Source organism: Hypanus sabinus, chromosome 8, assembly GCF_030144855.1.
Source record: "Hypanus sabinus isolate sHypSab1 chromosome 8, sHypSab1.hap1, whole genome shotgun sequence".
In the NCBI taxonomy this organism is placed as follows: Eukaryota; Metazoa; Chordata; class Chondrichthyes; order Myliobatiformes; family Dasyatidae; genus Hypanus; species Hypanus sabinus.
The window spans coordinates 137,837,676-137,860,150 of record NC_082713.1 but is presented as its reverse complement, the minus strand read 5'-3'; the positions used below and the strand labels follow the sequence as shown (position 1 = coordinate 137,860,150).

Here is a 22,475-nt window from a genome sequence, read left to right as displayed (position 1 = left end):
GAACCACCAGGTCTTTGGGAGACAGGGAGCTGACAGTGCAGTATACCAGATGTGTTTTTCAGATGGTAATGTTCACGGTAACTGAAAGAGCAGCCACTGAAAATGAAGCTGAGAGAGCAGGCCAGAGGTTAAGCTAGCAAGTTGGACCTTCACTGGGAAAGGGTAATGTCAGAGTGGCTGGTGGTAGGGTTGAAATTGAATTTATATTTAAAAGCAAGGATGAAAGCTTTAGTGGCAAATACAGGATGAGGGGGTATTTTTAAAATCACCTCCAGCTGTACAATCTTCAGATATTTACTATCACACCAACACAGATGGTTGAGCTTTAAGCACCTTTTCCCTGCACTTTCTTCCACCTTTAAGGTCACTTTATAAAATCTGGTTCTTTGAACAAATCCGTGGTATTATCTCCTCACTTGGCTCAATATCAAATCTTCACTGTTTACATTCCTGGGGATAGTTCAATATACTTATTATGCTGCATAAATGCAAGTTGTCTTTGCAAAAGTAGCGCGATCAGGTAGATGAGGCTTGTCGGCCTTGACTAGCAGCTCATCTAAGAGAAGGAGAACTTCTCGATATCTAGGATGCAACATCCATGGCCGACCCTAACCAACGAGGGCCTCACGGTAGCACAATCCCACCGATGTTCTTACTCAAACAGGCCAGATGAAAAATCGATTCATGCCCACTCATACATAGGCCTAGGTAGGAACTGGAGGCGATGGGTCAGTTTTGATAATTACTTTTACCAGGTTTGGAGATGGCCCAAGTGCAGAGTGAGAGACTCTGAAGCAGGTCGATAGTTCACAGACTTTATTATGAACTGCATTAAAGGGAAAATAATACAATAAACGCTGGACCAAACAGGGCCGTTAAACTCTCAAAAGGGAAACAAAACCTATACTGCGGCTGAAAAGAACATCTAAACATTAGACAAATATCGCTAGTCAGTTGACTTGAAGTCCATTATCTCAGGGAAAGCCGAATGCAAAACAGCAGCGAAGCGTTGCTATGCTCTGTCCAAGTCTCGACAAGTATGGAGTTAAATACTATCATGATTAAATAATAGTTAGCTGACACGTACAAATTCACAAGCACAATTGCCGTATCTACTGTGCTGCTGAATCCGTGGCTGTGGCACTATTAGCTACAGGAAGTTTTGGCTCAGCCATTTCTTACTATCAGATGGAACACCACCAAAACACTAAATGGCACATGGAGATCAATCCATTAAGTTTTCCATTTTCTATCAGTGTACACATTCAGCATTGTGCACTTCAAATACAAATGCCCATTTGCTATTCTTTACAATAGAACAAGATTCTCAAGATCAATGGATAAAGTGTGTCACTTCCCAAGTTATATAAACACTAATCACAAGGGAACTAATTTAATATAAAAATCAGAGAGAAACTGCTAAATTCCGCCATCAGATATCAAATTCATGGCATCAGACCATGTGACACTTCAGTGGGAAAAGGTTGTTCCGGAACGTCAATTATGTACAAAACCAACCTGACTAAGTTTGATTATGTTTCGATAGCAAGTTCATACCTCTTAATTTAATAAGTATTAAATCAGTTCAGATTACATTATATTAAAGCAACTGGCAATGGTCGAAATTGACAATCACACAATGGAGTAAAGCAAGATCATTGCAAATTGTAAAATATAGCTGTTCTGAAATGTCTCACAACCATGCTGCCTGACTAGCTACTTGCTTCCATGAGATAAAACCATAAGATATAGAAGCAGAATTAGGCCATTTGACCCACTGAATCTGCTCTGCCATTTCATCATGGCTAATCCATTTTTCCTCTCAGAACCAACATAAAAACTTGCCCTCCACAGCTGCTTGTGGCAAAGAATTCCACAGATTCACCACTAACTAAAGAAATTCTTCCTCATCTCCATTTTAAAAAGATGCCCCTCTATTCTGAGACTGTGTCCTCTGGTCTTAGAATCTCCCACCACAGGAAACATCCTCTCCACATCTATTCTCTCTAGGCCTTTCACCACTCAATAGGGTTCAATGAGATCACCCCTCATTCTTCTGAATTCCAGTGAATACAGGCCCAGTGCCATCAAATTGTCATTGCCATGACAATCCATTTAATCCCGGAATCATTTTTGTGAACCTCCTTTGAACCTTCTCCAATTTCAGCAAATTCTTTCTAAGATGAGGGGCCCAAAACTGCTCACAAAACTTCAAGTGAGGCCTCACCAGTGCTTTATAAAACTCAACATTACATCCTTGCTTTTATATTCTAGTCCTCTTGAAATGAATGTGAACATCATATTTGCATTCCTCACTACAGACTGAACCTGCAAATTAACCATTAGGGTATCTTTCACAAAGATCCCCAAGTACCTTTAAGCCTCAGATTTTTGCATTTTCTCTCCAGTTAGAAAATTGTCAAGCCTTGCACTTCTTCTACTAAAGTGCGTGATCACACACTTCTAAACACTCTATTCCATCTACCATTTCTTTGTCCATTCTCCTAATGTGTCTAAGCCTCCCTGTTTCCTCAAAACTGCCTGCCATTCACCTATCTCAGAAATGTCTGCAAATTTTGCAATAAAGCCATCAATTCCATAATCCAAATCATTGACACATAGCGTAAACTGAATCGGTCCCACACAGACCTCTGTAGAACACCATTAGTCACCAGCAGCCAACCAGAAAAGGATCCCTTTATTCTCATTCTTTTGCCTCCTGCCAAATAACTACTGCTTTATCCATGCTAGTATCTTTCCAGAAATTCCTGCATGCTTCCTGTCTTACTTCCAATTTTCAAGAACCTGCACGGGTTTACTGATTTCTTAAACATATTTAGAAGCTATTGGACTTCAAGTCTCAACAGATTCATTTTGATACAGCTTGAATTTCTCCCCCACCCCCAAAATAATTCCAGTTTATCCCCAGTTTCTCCATGTTCTGAGCAAATTGTGATTTCCACAGATAAATCCTACCCATATCCATCAACTGCTCTTCATTAATGGTGAAAAGGTCTGCATTCCTTTCTAAGCTCTTTATATTCACTTGTTTAATCTTTTACACTCACTAATTTTGGCTAGGTAAAGTCTCATTAGCACTTACTATCCTTGCTTTTGATAGACACTCCAAATGATAAGCTCCAGAGCAGCTTTCTTACTGCTCCGTGTTTTAAAATATTGAAGCTATTGTATGAAACAAGTATAGAAGTAGCCTTACTCGAGGGGCCGAATGGTCTACTTCTGCACCTATTGTCTATTGTCTAAGATGAAGCTTTTCTCCATATCCCAATGCAAATTTTGTCAGTGATGTTCAGTTAATTAGCATTCATGAGGAAGGTTTTCATCTTACGCAAGTTAAGAAATAGCTCAAGTCCTCTCCCCTAGAAACCAGACATGAACTCAATGCTCTCACAATAATAACTAAATAGTCTCTGAGGTAATATTGATCTATATGTTCTAGCCCGGATCCTACCGATCCGCATGATGATTTCAGTTCATTATTTTTACAGTTTTGACATATTATGCTTGAGAGGTACAATGGTTTTTTACAACACTCATTTCCTCTCATGAACTTTTGTTTAAACCTGAGCTAGATTACTTAACTGCTATTTATGATTGGAACAGCCTGCAATCAGTTGTTGTAACTGAAATTATGGGCCACCATGGAATAATGCTACTATTTCTACAGTACTTGTGTCTAAACAAACACACAAGGTTAATTTTTTCGATTCACTCTTCCCTGCAGTCCAGTGGGGGAAATTATGTTCAATGTATCCTACAAGAACGTGATGAAGCTTAAATCCTACACCAGTCTGACCTGGATATCCTTCCTGTAGCAAAGGGATTATAGGCAAAGGGTTAACAAGCAAGGGGGGGGAGGGATAAATCATTTTAATCACTTTGTTTTAGCCATCTGTTTGAGGTTCAAGTGTCTTTAACTGTATGCTTCAATGTCACTAAATGTTTCTGACTGTCAGATATTTATAAACCATTAAAAGATCCCTGACAACTTCTACAGCTAGCAAAGCTCATTCTGAGTCTGTCAGGACATTTCATTACCATTCCTCCAAATCCCTGTCGCAATGAGGAGCAGACCATTGGGATGTGGACCCCATGAGTTTAAGCAGTATTAATAAGCAGCATTCTCACCTTCTTCCTCCATCATTTATACTGGGATAAAATACCAAGAGTGAAGTTACTTGTGGTCACTCTTCATCCTTTCATTCTGCCATTCAGAGACTAAACTGAGCTTCACGTTATCCTTAGCTGATTTGTGATTGCACTCCGTTCAGTAAAGATCATTAGAATGGTCCCTCTGACTTTTCCCTCTCTACCTAATTCATTTGCTTCAACTCATGCTTCAGCTAAACTAACCAAACTCAAATCACAAATCAGAAATTTCTGTCTAAGTAGCCCAATTCTACTCTAGGAAAATGCTGTGGAGGCTGCTCACTGGGACCAATAATTTTCTTTAATATGAATGATGTAGTTAAGTGAATAAATTCACAGAAGCATCAAGCTTACACCAGTATAATTCCTCACGTACTCGGCTAGACAGAACAGTCTTTAAAAATGCTATTTTAGTAAGTCACAATACAATTAAACTCATTGCAACAGAAACAGAGAAAATAGAGGTGTGTTAAATCCCACTGACAATGAGAGAAAAAATTAAGCAAAGGCTGAATTATTTACTTTTGTGAAATGTTATTCAGCTCTTAATGATCTTAGATTAACTTCTGCACATTAACAGTAATTTGCCATTAGATTTTATTTAAAATAGATTTAACTCAGTTTGTATAAAATTTATATGAATTATACATTGAAGCAAATTTGTGCTACAGTTAATTTCAACCAGTTGTGGGGAGATAATTAGGTAATTGTTTGAATATTTTAAGCAAAGGATGCATGAAACTTTACACCACAAAAATGTCTATAGCATTTTATAACACAAGTCTCTTTCCTTTCACTCTTCTTCTGATGATCTTCAATCAACTCAAATGAAGATTCCTTTCATTCTGCTTGAAATCCTGAGTCCGTCTTCACTTGTCCTTATACTTAGCAAACAAGCATTGCAAGATCCGCATTGTGGCTTTGATGTCCAAGTTTATAATGTCTGTGAGAAAGGAGAAAGGAGGATTTTAAAAGTTTAATCACAAGCACAAAGGGATGACTAAGCCCATCTTCACTTCTCTGATCAATAAGAATCTCCTGCTGATCAAACCACCCAGCTCGCTATATGGCTTACTCATCACCAAACTCACCCCTAATGACTGATTATTTGTTTCACAAGTTAACATGTTCTGACCTCAAACCTAAGTTTGATTTTCAGTCACATCCCCATAACTTGCTTCAATAGAAACAATGCCTTATAAAACCTTATTTTTACTATGGACGTCCAGTCCCTATATACATCTATCCCCCACCAGGAAGGTCTCCAAGCTCTCCGTTTCTTCCTGGATTCCAGACCCAGCCAGTCACTCTCTACCACCGCTCTTCTCTGCCTTGTGAAATTATCCTTAACAATTTTGGCTCCTCCCACTTCCTCCAAACTAATGGTGCAGCCATGGGCACCCGCATGGGTCCTAGCTACGCCTGCCTTTTAGTCGGCCATGTGGAGAAATCTATATTCCAAGCCTATACCAGTATCTGTCCTCCTCTTTTCTTATATTATATCGATGACTGCATCAGCGCTGCTTCCTGCACACATGCTAAGCTCGTCAACTTCATTAACTTCGCCTTCAACTTTTGACCCACTCTGAAATTCACCTGGTCTATTTCCGACACCTCCCTCCCCTTTCTAGATCTTCCTGTTTCTATCTCTGGAGACAGCCTATCCACCGATGTCTACTACAAACCTACAGACTCTCACAGCTACCTAGACTATTCCTCCTCCCACCCTGTCTCCTGCAAAAATGCTATCCCTTTCTCTCGATTCCTCCGCCTCCGCTGCATCTGCTCTCAGGATGAGGCCTTTCATTCTAGAACAAAGGAGACGTCTTCCTTTTTTAAAGAAAGGGGCTTCCCTTCACCCACTATCAACTCTGCCCTCCATCGCGTCTCCCGTATTTCACGCACCTCTGCCCTCACCCCATCCCCATGCCAGCCCACCAGGGATAGAGTCCCTCTGGTCCTCACCTATCTCCCTACCAGCCTACAGATCCAACGTATAATCCTCCGTAACTTCTGCCTCCTCCTACGGGATCCCACCACCAGACACATCTTCCCCTCCCCCCACTCTCGGCTTTCCGCAGGGATTGCTCCCTACGCGACTCCCTTGTCCATTCATCCCCCCCCATCCCTCTCCACTGTCCTCCCTCCAGGCACTCATCCCTGCAAACGGAAGAGGTGCTACACCTGCCCCCACACTGCTTCCCTCACCACCATCCCAGGCCCCAGACAGTCCTTTCAGGTGAGGCACCACTTCACCTGCGAGTCAACTGGGGTGATATACTGTATCCGGTGCTCCCGATGTGGCCATTTATACATTGGGGAGACCCACCACAGACTGGGAGACCGTTTCGCCGAACACCAGCGCTCAGTCCTCCAGCAGTGATGGGATCTCCCTGTGGCCACACACTTCAATTCCACAGACCACTCCCACTCCGACATGTCTGTCCATGGCCTCCTCTACCGTCAAGATGAGGCCACACGCAGGTCGATGGAGCAATACCTTATCTCCCACCTAGGTAGCGTCCTACCTGCCAGCATGAACAATCAACTCACAGACCTCCGTTGATACCCCTGCCCCCCCCCTTACCCCATCCGCATCTATAATTTTAGACTAGTTCTCTTTCTCTCTCTTCCCCCCCCACTATAATCTCCCCCCAGCCCTACCTTTCTTTCTCTTTTATTTCCCATAATTCTCCACCTTCCCCCAGCCCATTTCCCTTCAGCCTATCACTTCCCAGCTCTCTACTTCATCCCTCCCCCCCACTTCTTATCCCCCCTCAACCATCCCATGTTACTTCACTCCCAATGAAGGGTTTCGGCCCGAAACGTCGTCACTACCTCCTCCCACAGATGCTGTCTGGCCTGCTGAGTTCTGCCAGCACTTTGTGTTTTCCTTATAAAATCTCTGCCTGGTTCCCTTCATTAATGCACTTCTGAGCAAAATACACAAAAGCAATCAAACGTAAAACTCCTCTCCATATCTTCTCATGAACTTGCTGCCAAAATCAGGTCTACATTTTGACCCACCTGTAGGCCCTGAGCATCTCCCTCCACTCATCCCCAAACACCCCTTTCTGTTTGTCAACGTCAGAATCTCAGACCTTGCAACCTTGCACCACCACAGTCCTTTCTACAATGCCAGCTGGGAAGATTGATTAAGCTGGTGGGCAAAAAAGGTGAGGAGTGGGATAGGGTAGGGATGTAGTGCATAAATATCAAGGCAGAGACTGAGCGAGTCTTGGGGAAGCAGTGTGGGTGTATGAGGAAGATCACTTTGTGGTCCAGATAAAGAGGTGCAATGTCAAGTCTATACTGTATTATATCAGACACTACAGCATCAGTCAGTTTATAAATTGACTGATGAGAGAATAATCTGGCACATTGAGGGGACACATAAAATGATCTCTGCTATGGATATGCTGTTCAGGGATGAAATGTGAATCTACAGTGACAGTGACTATGGTGGTGCCTCCTCCTTTGTTCACAATGATGTCTCATGTGGTCCCTGAAAGCAGTTTTGGTGGGAAAGCACTCAGTTTCAAGGGACAAAAGGCACATATCAGTTTAATAATGGTAGAAGATGATCATAGGGTGGGAGGAGTGCTCAGGGCCACAAAACCGTCTCAGAGATGGATGGAGATCAAGTGGATCAGTGCCACAGCAGTGCATATAACACTGTTCAAATAAACAGCCGTCCCATGAGAATGGCGGTCAACACACAGATGAGTAGGTTGAGATTCTACAGCATATTTCACACGTATGATCCAGGGTGATCATACAGTCTGTATAAGGACGTGGTTAGGAAGTTACATTGAATTGGCACAAATTACATAAGCCAACAAATATTGATGAGGAAGGACTGGCTGGAGAATTCATAAATTGGATAGAGCTAGAGTTGTACAGCACAGAAACAGCCATTCGGCCCACCATATTCATGCTGACTATGGTACCTATTGATATAATTCATGTGCACCCATTTTGCCTGCAGGTGTCTAGGCCTTGCATTGTCAAGTGCCTGTCTAAGTGTCTCTTAAATGTTACCTTCTTATCCATTTCTATTACTTCCTCTGGCATTCCAGGCAGCTACCTCAGCTGTGCAAAAAACATGCCTCACAAATCTCGTTAAGCTTTCCTCTTCACCTTAAAACTATGCCCTCTGGCAGCTGATGTATCTACTCTTAGGAAAAAGACTGCCCAACTATCTTATCCTATCTATGGCTCTCATACCTCAGTTGGTCAGGTCACTCCTCAGTTTCCAGCTATAACCCAATCCACGTTTGTCTACCCTCCTCTTCTTATCGCTGCAACTACCGACTGAAGCAGTCTTAACCAAAGCCCACCCAATCAATGCAACACCCTGGTGAGTCTTGTCAGCACCTTCTTTTTCTGATAACACGGCAGCCAGAAATGCATACAGCTAGGGCAAGGGTCGGCAACCCGTGGCTCCAGAGCGCTCTTTCATCTCTGTGCTGCGGCTCCCCGTAGTTTGTTAGTTTTTGAAATGTAATTCGAAATTTGACGATTATGGTGATCTTGTACAATCTAAAAACGTTGTGGAGACCCCACTTCCTGGCACATCCAAACCGGCTCACAATTAGCCACCGTTCCGGCTAAGGGAGATAGCCTACGGGGGTTTGTGAGTACGTGTCTTTTGGAGCATCTGCGCCCACGGGGATGGGTTGAGGGAGGCTTTAAATCAAGGCTGTTTAGTTCGAATAAAGTTACCTTTGACTGCAGTGTCTTTATTTTATCGCTGCGTGTAGCGCTACACCGCTACAACGTGTTTTTTATCGCTATTAACATACATCACCACTGCCAATGCCTGACACCCTTTTAATTCTTTTAATTCTTTTAATTCTTCGATCCAAGATAGGCTAACTTTGGAGTAACCTTCAACCCAACGTCTTTTTTTCGGAGTTCAAAATGTTTTTGTTGCATGCAGAAATGTAATTTCGTTTTCTCTGCAGGAGTTCATCAATTTCATAAATGCAACACATTATAGTTTGTTTATACATAGCATAAAGGCAAAAAAAAACATTGTATGCAGTGTTATTTCATTTTAAATGTCAAACGGGTTTTGTGGCTCCCAGTGTTTTCTTTTCTGTGGGAAATGGGTCCATATTGGCTCTTTCAGTGGTTAACGTTGCCGACCCCTGAGCTAGGGGAAGGTACCAGAGAGTTTGCAGAGTTTTTGGCATTTCTCTGGCAACTGACCATTGAGTTACAGGGTTGTTGTTGACAGAAAGCATGCATGTACATTATTCCATAGTTCAACCCCTCCATTGACAGCTGAGACAAGGTGCCGATGCACTTTAAGTCACAGGTGAGAAGCTGTACTAGTTTGAAATGAACGGGTAGTTGAAGGATCCATGTGGCAAATGGACACTCCATTTAGAGTAGAAAAGATGCTGCAATTATACAAGGTCATTCCGAACAGAACTGTTGATAATGAACAGCACTTCACAGCACTCGCTTGAGGAGCTAGCAAATTTTCAATTGTTTTTTAAAAAGCTGTTTTTCCTTCATGTCAACACAAAATCAGGGTTTCCTAATCATTAACACACAGGTCGTATGCTTACTATCTGCATGACTTTAACCTTGAGGCACTTTGTTGTTATCTCTGGATTACCCCATTGAATACTGCGCATTCAAGTGGAACTGTGGATATGTTGCCATGGCACCGCGTATCATTCCAGAATATTTTAATGCTATGGTGATTTGTGTCATCAGCTATATAAGCAAGAGGAAAGGGAATTACTAAAGCACTAAACAGTCACTGAAATTGCCTGACACAGCCATCCTCAGCTGACATTTGGAAGATCAAAAGATTAATGGCTCACTCAGATTCTTTATGTTTGTAGCTAATTACATGGATATGACACTATCATTTTGTTGTCCATCAAAAGCAATAAAAATGATTGTTGTAAAAGGATTTTTAAATATTATTTTCTATATGAAACCTTTCCAATTTTAATATTTCACACATTTTCCTCATCCCATCCCTCCCATTTATTTTCCTGTAACCTATTTTGTCACACATGCCCATTAACACCATCAATTTTTCTGTCAACACTGAGTGCAGTTTACAGTAACTCATTAACCTTCCAATCTGTATGCCCTTGGGATTCAAGATGAAACCTGGGAACATGGAAGAAACCCTTGAAATCAAAGGAAGAATGTGCAAACTCCACAAAGTCCACGGCAGAGGTCAGAATAGAACTCAGATAATTGGAGACAACTGCACATATACAATTTGGAAAGATCGATTAGTCCGTTGTCAGATAATAAATAATTCCTCAGGTACACCAAAAAAACCACTTGGGTAGAAACAAGCATATTGCCTTCATTTTCTCAATCAATAACTAGGCTTCCAGTAGGCTCAAATCGGTAAAGCTGCATTTTACTCAGATAAGGCAAAGATATTATTCATTGCTACTGAAATATTGACAGAACCCAGCAAAGTCTAAAGTTGTTGTAAAATCTTCATATCACATCATTCGTTAGGGGAACAGGTTACGCAAGTATAAAGAAGCCTGGACTGACACCTTGCCCTATTGTCCTGGTTCTTATTTATTGTAATGCCTGCACTGTTTTTGTACACTTTATGCAGTCCTGTGTAGGTCTGTAGTCTAGTGTAGCTTTCTCTGTGTTGTTACTTTTTTACGTAGTTCAGTCTAGTTTTTGTACTGTGTCATGTAACACCAGGGTCCTGAAAAACATTGTCTCATTTTTACTATGTACTGTACCAGCAGTTATGGTCGAACTGACAATGAAAGTAACTTGACTTGACTTGAAGAAAGTGTGGTAACAATTGTTCTATTGGCAGTGTAATAATAATATTGAACAAACAAGAGTGAAAAATTACCATCTTTCTTTTCTAAATGTAACACACTGTAATGTTTCATACTAATGCAAGGCTTCTCTTGTAGCAGCAGTGCTTGGGTTATGACTAGAGATAACAGGAACTTTGGAATGTGCATGGGCCATTGAGGGAAGATGCCTTCCTGTCTTGTGTGCCCGAGTGAAGGCTTTGTGGTCTTTTGGTCTGCGGACGTTGGAGAGAGAAGATGCCAGAACGGGGAAGTCGTGGTCTGCAGGACGGAGTGGACTTGGAATGGGGTCGGGAGTCGACACCCAAGAGGAAAATCGATGAAGAACGAACAGGCGGGAAAACTGTCAGCTCCAACATTACGCATTGCACTGTTTCATGAGAATGGGCTCTTTTTCTTTTGTGTTTCTTTACTAACCTATAGTCAAATTAAAAATTACAAATCACAATCGATATTGTGTACTGTTTGTTATTTCAGGGTACTAATTTGTAACGGGGGAACACATCACGCAGTGTCCACCCAAACAAGATTTCTCAAGTTTGGCTGGGCCCCTAGGTTAAGCCACTAGGCGAACCGAGAGTTAGATAAATCTCCACTGACCTTGAGGATTGATTGGATAATTTAACAGTCCTCTGTCTTCAAGAAGCTCCAGCACAAAAGAGACGTTGTGAAGCTGCAGTGAAGGAGAACAGATAAATAAAATCTTGACTTAAATCAAACTACTGGCCAGGTGACATCCATGGGGAAACAGCTGAAATTTCATTTCAAAAACCACTCAAAACTGCTTCCAGCATTTTCTATTTTTGTATAAAATCTCAGAGCACAAGGGAGGGTAATTGGCCAGGATTTCACTCAAGAACTGTAGAAGTATTCAACAGAATTTAGATTAAAAATCTGGATTGACTCCTAGGCATTGCACTGAGATTTTGCAGAACTCATGGATAGTTTAATCAATTAAGCCACGCAACTAAAGAAGAGGGATTTTAGACTGAAGGTATGCAGTCCTGAATTTAATTGCCATAAAAGAGGTATACTTTATAGACTTCATTCCACTTCCACTTGCCGTATCATCGATATTTTCCCACAACCTATGGACTCATTTTCAAGAAGTCTTCATGTTCTCAATATTTATTGCTTAGATATTTATTATAATTATTATTAAATATTTATTTTATATTGACATAATTTAAAGCCTTTTGCACACTGGTTGAACACCTAAGTTGGTGCAGAATTTCCCTGATTCTATTATGGATTTATTGAGTAATCCTACAAGAAAATGAAAGTTAGGGTTGTATATAGTGACATATATGCATTTTGATAATAACTTTACTTTTAACTTTGAACCTTCATTGTTTAAATCTACAACTGAATGGGTGAGCTGGAGAAGTCACATATGAACTAATATTTTCAACTGCGTATCAAGTCTGATCGACATGGTTTGCATTTGTGTATTAACTTTTCCCAAGGGAGTTGCACTCCTATCTTGACCATGAGGCAGAGAGCTATGAAACCGAGCAGAAGGATAGGGGCTTCTTCCCATTCAGGGTGTGGCAACATACCAAATTACTCGGTACACATGACACCCCCATCAGAAGACCACTGCAGAAACTTGATGGAGGTTTTCCTTGCACCTGTGCAGTTAAGCACTGTGGCAAAAAGCCTAAAAGAGACAGGTGCAAGGGGGTCAGGACAATTTTTGTCAACTCACCTTTTCTTTGTCATCCGAGGGGCTTAAATAGTATTTGCTTAGATGAATGAAATAGCCTTCCAGCTGTCCGATTAATAGAATCAAGATTACTCCATTGGAAAACTGGTAAAATAGTTAGAGAAACAATTAGGAAAGGTCAAACAATGTATTTTTATATAATGAAACAACTGTTTAGATGTGACAAGGTTCTGCTTGGATAAAAATGGGCAAGCCTCAGAATATTGTTGGTACTGAGTTAAACAATGTACAAGTCATATAGATAATAAAACTATACTCAAACACTGTTAGATAAAATCAACTCCCTTATAAAATAGTTGTGTAGGAAAGCCTGCAGGAAAAATGACTAAATATACAGCACTTGCAATAATGGGGTTATGTGAGTCTATATGTGCTGGACACCAGGGAAGAGGATATGCCATAATTACCAGAAGCAGAATCAGATTTATTATCACTGACATACAGCATGTAGTGAAATTCATTGTTTTGTGGAAGCAGTATTATGCAGTACATAAAATATATAACAAATTATAATAATAAATATAATTTTAAAACATATATAAATGGTACAAGAAGAAAGCAAAAATAATGAGGGTTCATTAGCTCATTGTCCATTCAGAAATCCAGTGGTGGAGGGGTCTCACTGACTGAGTGCAAGGTTGTTCTTGCGATACCATTCAACCAACCGATCTATCTCACTCCTGTATGCTTCCTTGTCATCATCTGAAAATCAGATGTCTAAATCTTTTTCCCCCAATCCTTTCCAGTCCTGATGAAGGGTCATGGCCTGAAACATCGATAGTTTATTCCTCTCCTTAGGTGCTGCCTGACTTGCTGAATTTTGTGTGTGTCGCTCTGGAGAAAGTGCATGAAATTTTGTATTAAGTCAGAGTGGAAGTTACAGTTACTATTGCTTATGGCTGTGTAGTTTACCCTAAGCTTTTTGGAGCTTAGAAAAATACAGGGCCATGGGGAAGTCTAGTAATTTCTAAGGTCGGGACATGTTCAGCACAACTTTGTGGGCTGAAGGGCCTGTATTGTGCTGTAGGTTTTCTATGTTTCTAAAACCAACACAGAAGAATGATGAATTAGTCATGCCTTATCAGATGACTGGCATCTGTAAGCAGATGAAGGATTCAGCTCATAGCAAGGTGGGGTAGAGAAAAAGGGAAGGTAATCCTTCTGTTAGATGCTACATTCAGAATACTCTAATGTCTTAAACACGAACAAAAACATTTCACCACAGAACTTTCCTTTTTGCTATTTACTCAAAGTTCCCGATCAGCATTTCTGTGCAACAGTCCTACAGTGGACCTTTTAAAAATACTATTCTATAGTTTATTTATTTTTCATGACCAAATATCAGTGGCCTGTAGTATGGAAGCACCCAGGAAATAAGGTGTGTATTGGAGTAACCTCCCAGTTCATACTTACAGATCACTGATCTGTTCACACCTTGCTCCAAATGCACAATTTCTACTTGGATCAAAATTCCTCTACCTTTCTCTGTTGCCGAATGGAGATGCACCATAAATAAACTGTGCTGTGTGTGAGATGCAATGAAGCATCTAAAAGCATATTTTTAAGTCAAAAAATGAAATTAGTTTGGTGTCTTTCAAAAATCGATGGAACATCTTTATGGAGTCAGTCTGAAAATATAAAAAAGCAAAAATGTTGATTCTTTCACAATGAATTCTGGGGTTGGTTATCATGACAACACCACACTATAATCTCTTTTTACTTCCACTGCTGGCAGACATGCTTTGGAAGTGCTCTCTAAATTTCAACTCCACCTCTCTGCCCCTTTCAAAGATGCCGCCACCTGTCCCAATGCCTTGGAGTGTTTTGATTTGTTAAGAGTTCTATAAGTGTGGTGAACTACATATACCAGTCTGGACATGCCCCCCCCCCCACCCCGCTGACTGCACCTGTGGCTCCTCCCACAGACCCCGGTATAAAGGCGATTGGAGGCACTGCTCCTCCCTCAGTCTCTAGGATGTTGTGTGGTGGTCGCTTGCTGCTTGTGCTTTCTTCCTGCCAATAAAAGCCTACCTTAACTCACGTCTCAGAGTTATTGATGGTGCATCAATATGAATGCGTGTAATTGTTGTTTCCTGTCATTAGACAGGCAGTTCTAGAGATTACTGGATGCATTTACTATTTGTCTATACTGCTTCCATCATAATATTTCTGAGCTGAAAGTATAAATCTCTTGCTGGAGTCACTTTCAAAAAAAGTTTTTACATTCAGTTTAGGAAGTCCCAAAGTTACCGCAGAAATGTTAGACCTTCCATGGGCTTAGCTGTGATTAACTGTACAAGCTCACCAAACATTTCTAAAGGACATACTGACCTGTGAGCCAAGATCATTCACAGTCACACCAAGCCTCCCCACGTGTTTGTTGACAAAATGAAGCAATGCCTAAAATGGAAAACAAAACAAGCAGTTCAGCTCTGCACCAATACTGACTCAGCCAGATCATTAGTGTGTTATGTCTGCAGCCCCCTCCTTTGTGAGAATCGCAAGATCGCTGTTGGGTTGGGTCAGGGGCCCAGGAAATGAGAGAGAGACGTGTGGAATGTCTCGTTCCCCCGGCGATGTAAAGCTACGGGACATGGCCATTGTCTCCGGAAGGCGAAGTTGTGGATTGGAGACTGTGCTACGTGGAGGCCCTCAGGCAAAGTGGGCTGGTTGAGGGAGGTATTGCATCACCCCCAACCTGATTGACATCTATGACCCTGCGAGTCAGGATAAAAGAGGGTCTGTGGGAACAGCCCCTCAGACGCACCAGAAGAAACGCTAGCACTCCCATGATAGCAGGAAGCCATTCAAAGGAGGCCGCGTGCGTTCAGTTCCGTTGCCTGGGACTGGTGGCTTGTAACACGGAAAACGGCTTTTAGCTAACAACGGGGAAACCAACTCCCCGACTCAACGGATTGGCATCGTAAAAGACCCGGGCAAGTTTAAACCGTCTCTCTCTTAAACCCGAAACGCTGCAGCTTGAACGAACTAACAGTGACTTTTAGATTTCCATCGGACAATACATTATCCCCTAGACAACGATAGAGCTATTTCTTATTGGTTATTATGATACCCGCGCTTTTAGATTCGGTATTGACGACGTATATTATCTGTATGTTTGCATTAATCTTATTTTTGTGCCCCTTTATCAATGAATACTTTTAAAAATAGTACCATCAGACTTCAACGGACCTCTCTGTCTTTGCTGGTAAGTGACCCAGTTACAGGGTTCGTAACAAGTGCCTCTCAGATCTAAGTTAAGTTATAGTGGTTTCAAAGCTTCAGTGACTTCCAAGATCACGGCCATTTACCCAACTAAACAAAGTTAAGTCCACGTTAGCTCCTTCTAGAGCAATCCAGAGAGGGCTATTGTATTCCATGGTCCTGAAAACTATTTTCTGTGCCTACTAACTCTGATTTGAAAGTACTGATTCAATATCCACTCCCCTAATAGGCAGAGAGAGCCATTCATAACATCGTCTGTCAAAAAGTGTTTTTCCCCCATTTATTGTCCATCATTCAAACCTATGCCCTATCTGCTGATGGGGTCAGCTTCTCTCCGTTACCATCAAAACCAGCCATCACCCAAATTTCCTTTCAACCTTCTCTGTTGCAAGGAGAAAATCTACAGCTTGTCCAATCTTATCTTGTAACGGAAGCCCTTCATCTCTGGGACAACACAAGTAAATCTCTACATCCTCTCTTCTTAAATGGTCACTCAAGAGCAAGAGTGTCCGTCCTGAGTCTGGAGCCACCGATTTCATGGCTGGACAGGTAGTGGTGGACCATGCAGGTGGATGGATACATGGTGAGGTGGTCCATTCCTTCCACCACAAACACCGGGCCTCGTGCTTCTGATTCACAGTCCCAACATTCTCAGAACATTCCCGAATGCTACTTGTCCACTTTAATTAATAATGGGGCAACAGAATTCCAGAACTCAGGAGGCATGATCATGGGGCAGAAAATTCCAGGACTCAAGGGGTTTTTAACATGACTTTAAAACTATTCCTGTCACACAACTTGGAATAGAGAGCCTTTCTGTGAATCTGGCATCAGCCTTGTAAGCGACAATAACCTGAACAGCTGGGTGTAACCAGGGCCTCAGTACTGGGGGTGTTGACCTTTATTATCAGAGGATTGCAAGACTACACGCTCTGAATCTCTGCCCCTACCTTCCCAGCAGTTGGGGATACATCCTACATCAATCAGCTGACTTAAAACACAAAAATACAACTGCAGATGCTGTAGAACAAAGAATACGTACACGACACTGGAAGAACTCAGCAGGCCAGGTAGCATCCGTGAGAAAAGAGTAGCCAATGTTTCGGGCCGAGACCCTTCATCAGCTGTCTTATTTACTTGAAACACAATCAGCATTTCCTGTATGCATACCCTAACAATTCCAACCCCCACCCGTGCATTATTTATAACACTCAGTATTAAGATAAGCTGCCAAAGTCTCTGACAATAGTAGTCACACAGGATGGAAATGAGCCCTTGGACCACATTTCCACACTGGCCACCTGGAATAACACCACAAAAATCCCATCAAATCTTTCTCCTTCTTGTCGCTCTTGACCTCCATGATTCTCCCCCTCTTTCATTACACTCAGGGCAACTTAGGAAAACCAAGTCACTTCCAACCTACTCAGCTTTAGCTTCTTGGAGGAAACTGGTGCACCAAGTAGAAACCCACAAAGTTACACGCACAATAAATAACCTGAGGGTCAGGTCTCTGGAGCTGAGAGGCAATAGGCCATCCCCAGTACCAAAATTCCACTCATCAAAACAAGCAAAGGACATTGATTGGCAAAAAGCCCTTAACATTTTGACTTTGGCAAGGCTATGTACATTAAGTATGAAGGACAGTTGTTACTTGCAGGAATAGATTAATTTGTGCAAACATTTCACGCTTTGCCAATTCTTTTAAGTAGGTTTAGCTCAAGAAAAGGGAGGGAAATGACCTGCAGGGTGTACCCAACAACTGCTTTATTCTAAGATCATCAGGTTTTAATTTGATCTCAGTACAATTTCTCTGTCAAGTGGATGTGTATTTGAATCAGTGTGTATGGGCAGGATTAAAATCAACAAGTGATTGATTAAATGACTTCTCAGTGGTCACCACCTAGGCAGGAGTTACTAGAAGGCTGCTGTTATCCAAGGAACTGTACACAAACAATAATGTGCACTTCAACATAATCAGAAGTCAAAGAGTCCGTTCTTAATGTGGAAATGGGGGGGGGGTGAAAATAACATTTAAAAAGGCATGAGAAGAATTAAAGTGAAATTACAGTACCTGTTGCACTACTTTTATTTTGTCAGGCTTGAGCTTAAATAGGTCGTTAATGTTGTCTGCTTCTAAACATAAATATAACAGTGAGAGTAATATCTCTACACAGCAGAAGTACATTTTATACGATAGTTCAAATAGTCAGAATTCAATGTGAAAGTAGCAAATTTTCTAATTTGTAAAGCAACTCCTATAAACCTATTATAGAAGCAGCTATCCTAAGCTTGTATACTTATAAAATACTAGCAAATCCACATTAGTAGTCATTGCTTGTAAATGAGACGGACATAGGAAAATGTTGTTTGAAGCAGCAGATTGCATCACAGCTCAGTTTGTTTTAAAATATTAATTAGCTAATACTAAAGCCGAATTTGAGGAATCATACTTGAACGGTTTCTTGGCAATATGGGTATGTTGCATTTATTCTTGTAAAGTTGTAAAGAAACGGGCCCTTCAGCTCACTACATCCATGCCTACTTTTTTGTCATCAACAAGGTCAATCAAAACACATTCTTGAATTTATCTCCCTCCAGAGTGTGGCAATGAACGTCAAATTCAATGCTTAACATTTCTCCCATCATCTCACACATCACAGTATTAAACTGACTTTATTTCTTACGTCCTTCACATACATGAGTAAAAATGTTTACATTATGTCTCCATCTAAATGTACAATGTGCAATCACAGTAATTTATAATAAATAGAACAGCCAATGTAATATAGAGTACACTCAAATCAGCATGAGTTCACCAGTCTGATGGCCTGGTGGAAGAAGCTGTCCCGGAGCCTGTTGGTCCTGTCTTTTATGCTGCGGTACCGCTTCCCAGATGCTAGCAGCTGGAATAGATTGTGTTCGAGCCCTTTTTACACACCTGTCCTTGTAAATGTCCTGAATCATGGGAAGTTCACATCTACAGATGTGCTGGGCTGCCCGCATCACTCTCTGAAGAATCCTGCGGTTAAGGGAGGTACAGTTCCCATATCAGACAGTGTTGCAGCCCGTCAGGATGCTCTCAATTGAGCCCCTGTAGAAAGTTCTTAGGATTTGGGGGTCCATACCAAACTTCCTGAACCACCTGAGGTGAAAGAAGCACTGTGGTACCTTTTTCACCACACAGCTGGTGTGTATAGACCACGTGAGACCCTCGGTGATGTGGATGCCGAGGAACTTGAAACTGTTTGCCCTCTCAGCCCCAGATCCATTGTGTCAATAGGGATTAGCCCATCTCCATTCCTCCTGTAATCCATAGCCAGCTCCTTTGTTCTTGCGACATTGAGGGAGAGGTACATGTGCAATTTGGAACCCATGGCCATCTGGACACTCTGACATGGCAAACTTCAGTGAAAATTAATCCAGCCACCTGGGAAGATACCCCCTCATAACACTCCAACAATTATAGAAAAATCAAGAGAAAAAGGCTCTAGTTCTATTTCGTACAGATCTAACATAACCATGAACCCTTTATTTCTTAAACATTCAAATCCAACATTGCCTTTAAAAAAAAATGAACAGTGGACCTACATTCTGCAGCAAATAAAACATAGAAACAGCATCTTCTACAGGGTTTGTGGAGTGGAATTCTGCGTTATCATCTATGCTTCAGTTCCTGTGGGAATTTTTTTTAAACTTTGTTCTCTAGTTTAAAGCTTTCGATTTGATTCTAGCTTCATTTTCTACTTTGTAAACAATGAAGTTTGGATCAGCAAAGTGTTAACATCTTACCCTGTATTTGACTTTGTTCTTTATTATCTGCCCTGGAAAACAAAGTTGTTTAAAAATGAAAATCCATTTCAACTTATTTTGTGGTCTGTGAACAAAACATAAAACATTTACAATCAGAGTGCTTATCAGTCATGCTCAAAATGCACAAGGGGAGCGCTCAGCAAGACCTAATACTGTACTGATCCTCATGACCTGTGTTATAAAAAATACAGCTGAGTTCTGAATTTACTGAGGAAGTTTTGGAAATTTATTGGCTTTTGTTTGTTAAAGCGAATACATTTTATCAAGGACTTGCAGCTAATCTACAAGCTTCAAAGTAGATCAAAGGTTCACTTTGCTCAAACTCAGACACAGTCCCATAAATTCAGAAATTTATCATGTACCATGCTAGTGTGATACTTTCTATTTCCCACATTAAAATTTCCACCGGCAATCTGAACAAGACTGCCTATATGAAGCAGCCTTAAGCAATCTAAAAACAAATACTTTTTTATCTGTGATTATACTTGCACAAGGGGAAAGGTTGAGTCTGCTAACTCCATTTCACGACTAATGGCTTTAAACATTATTACACTAATAGAGCAAGGAGATTTCCAGTTCACCACCTCACTGATAAAAGGATCAAGTTTGTGAGAGTGCAATAGGTCAAATATATTTGAGTCAGATTCATAACTAGCACCTTGGTGAAAGGATATAATTCACTGAATTACTTAGTTTACCTTTAACATATTAATGAACAAACTTACAAATTAAAACCAATATGGATTAACTTTCATCTGTGATGCTTACAAACTGGTTTATTTATACTGAAGAAAATATTTAAATTCAACTGGAAAGCTAGGTAAATAAACTCAAGCATAAATATAACAACAGGAAATGGCTGAAACACTCAGCAGATCAGATAGTATCAGTGATAAGAAAGGATCAGCATTTCAAGTGAATGATCTATTGGGCTCAGACTTTTCATTGTCCACCTTGAACAAATATATTTTTATTCCAATCTGACAGGTTGAATTTTCCATATTTATGAAATGACCATTTAGATCCTATTTTACCTTTTCTCTGTGATATATTCCAAGTCTTTTGTTGTTTTTATTCCTGTTTTGTCAATCTAGAAAAACAAAATTAACAACCTGCTTAAATTATTGTGGACTTGCAAGTACTTCAAAATATTTCTCTTTATTTAGTGATTAGCTCTTATGCTGCAGAGTTCCCTATAAATCTCACTTGTCAATGAACTATGTAAAACTCCTCTGGATGGAAATGATGGAATATTCTAATATTGGATTGAAATTCCTTATTTTTTAGTCTCTGTTCCACAATTTAGTCACGTTACATAGTTTCTCTTCAGGATCATCAGTAATCTTCAATATGCCATTTTTTATGATTGGAACCTAGGATGAATCCAAACTTCATGAGAACAAGTTCCATTCAGCAGTATATCAATGTTGAGATGATTATTTGTTGTCCTTGATAAGATAAATTGACCATTTCCTTGAATGTGTGGAGTTTCTTTATTGAAGTTATCTTAGAGGTGTTAGGAATTTCAGGTTTATGACTCAAAGAAAATGAAGGAATGATGATATATTTTCAGTTCAGGATGTTGACGACCTTAGGAAGACTTGGTGCTGTATCCATTAGACTGCTGGCTCATCTGTCTACATCTTGCTGCTTGTGGATACAAACTGCTTATTGGACCGGTTGGAAATTAAATTAAAAACTGGCCAATAAGCAGTGAGCACCTTGATTTCTGATCATACTAAGGTCATTGCAGAAGTGGCAAAAGGCAAATGGATGTAGAATATCATTCTGAGGAGCTCGTGCATTGTTGCCCACACCTACCCTCCGACACACACAGCTACCTTCCTCACCACTAGATATGAATCCTGTAACGCTAGTGTTTAGCACCTGCTTTACGGTGATTTCAATTTTACCAGGACTTTTTGTACACCAATGGTACAGATATTTACCCATCAGTTCTGAAAATCATACTTGGATCGGTAAAGGAATAAAGTCCAGAACAGTGTGGACCTGTTGTACCCCTGAACCGAATGAGCTGCACATGGTTGCTGTGTAGCAAATTCTGGGATATTTTCTTCATTTTTCAATCTTTTTATTGATTTTCAAATAAAGAATATACAAATCAGAGGAGGAGCTTAGCAAACAGATAATATAAAAGACATATAAACAGCAATTAAAAAACAGAAAATATATAATGTCAATATCAGATAGATAAAATATTACGCTGTTATATATACAATGGTCAAAAAGAAATTACAACCCCTCATAGCAATCATTAAAAAAGGATTGGAAATTTTATTTGATAAAGGAAAAAAAAACCCCACCAACTAACTAAGATGAAAGAAAAGAAAAAGAAAAAAGAAAGAAAAAGAAAGATTGGGCAGCCCAATTGAGGATAAAATTAAAAAGAGACAGAGAGGGGAAAAAACATCTTTTCAGTCATCTCCGAACCTTCACAGATAAGGATTTTCTGAAAAGAGTAAAGAAAAATAAATATATAAAAAAATAAATTAAATCATCTGAAAATATTGAATAAAGGGCCATCAGACTTGTTCAAAATTAAAGGATGTATCAAATGTCCGGCTTCTAATTTTCTCCAAGCTTAGACATGACATAATGGAGGAGAGCCTATATAAAACAGTAGGTGGGTTAGATTGTTTCCAGCGTAGCAAAATAGCTCTCCTAGCCAGTAAAGTTGAAAAGGCTATCAT

At 40.5% G+C, this 22,475-nt stretch overlaps 1 protein-coding gene across 3 annotated transcripts in view; it reads right to left on the bottom strand.

Annotated features, from left to right (window-relative positions):
• Positions 1–843: 843 nt before the first annotated feature.
• Positions 844–22,475, bottom strand: part of parvg (parvin, gamma) — a 42,461-nt gene continuing 20,829 nt past the window's right edge. For all 3 annotated transcript variants that reach the window (XM_059977966.1, XM_059977965.1, XM_059977967.1), the window contains 7 exons: positions 20,799–20,854; positions 19,744–19,775; positions 18,026–18,087; positions 15,058–15,126; positions 12,709–12,810; positions 11,601–11,673; positions 844–5,113 (listed from right to left, as the gene is read on the bottom strand). In XM_059977966.1, the coding sequence (XP_059833949.1) occupies positions 5,040–5,113; positions 11,601–11,673; positions 12,709–12,810; positions 15,058–15,126; positions 18,026–18,087; positions 19,744–19,775; positions 20,799–20,854 (468 nt within the window). In that variant the 3' untranslated portion in view covers positions 844–5,039. The remainder of the gene's footprint in view (positions 5,114–11,600; positions 11,674–12,708; positions 12,811–15,057; positions 15,127–18,025; positions 18,088–19,743; positions 19,776–20,798; positions 20,855–22,475) is intronic.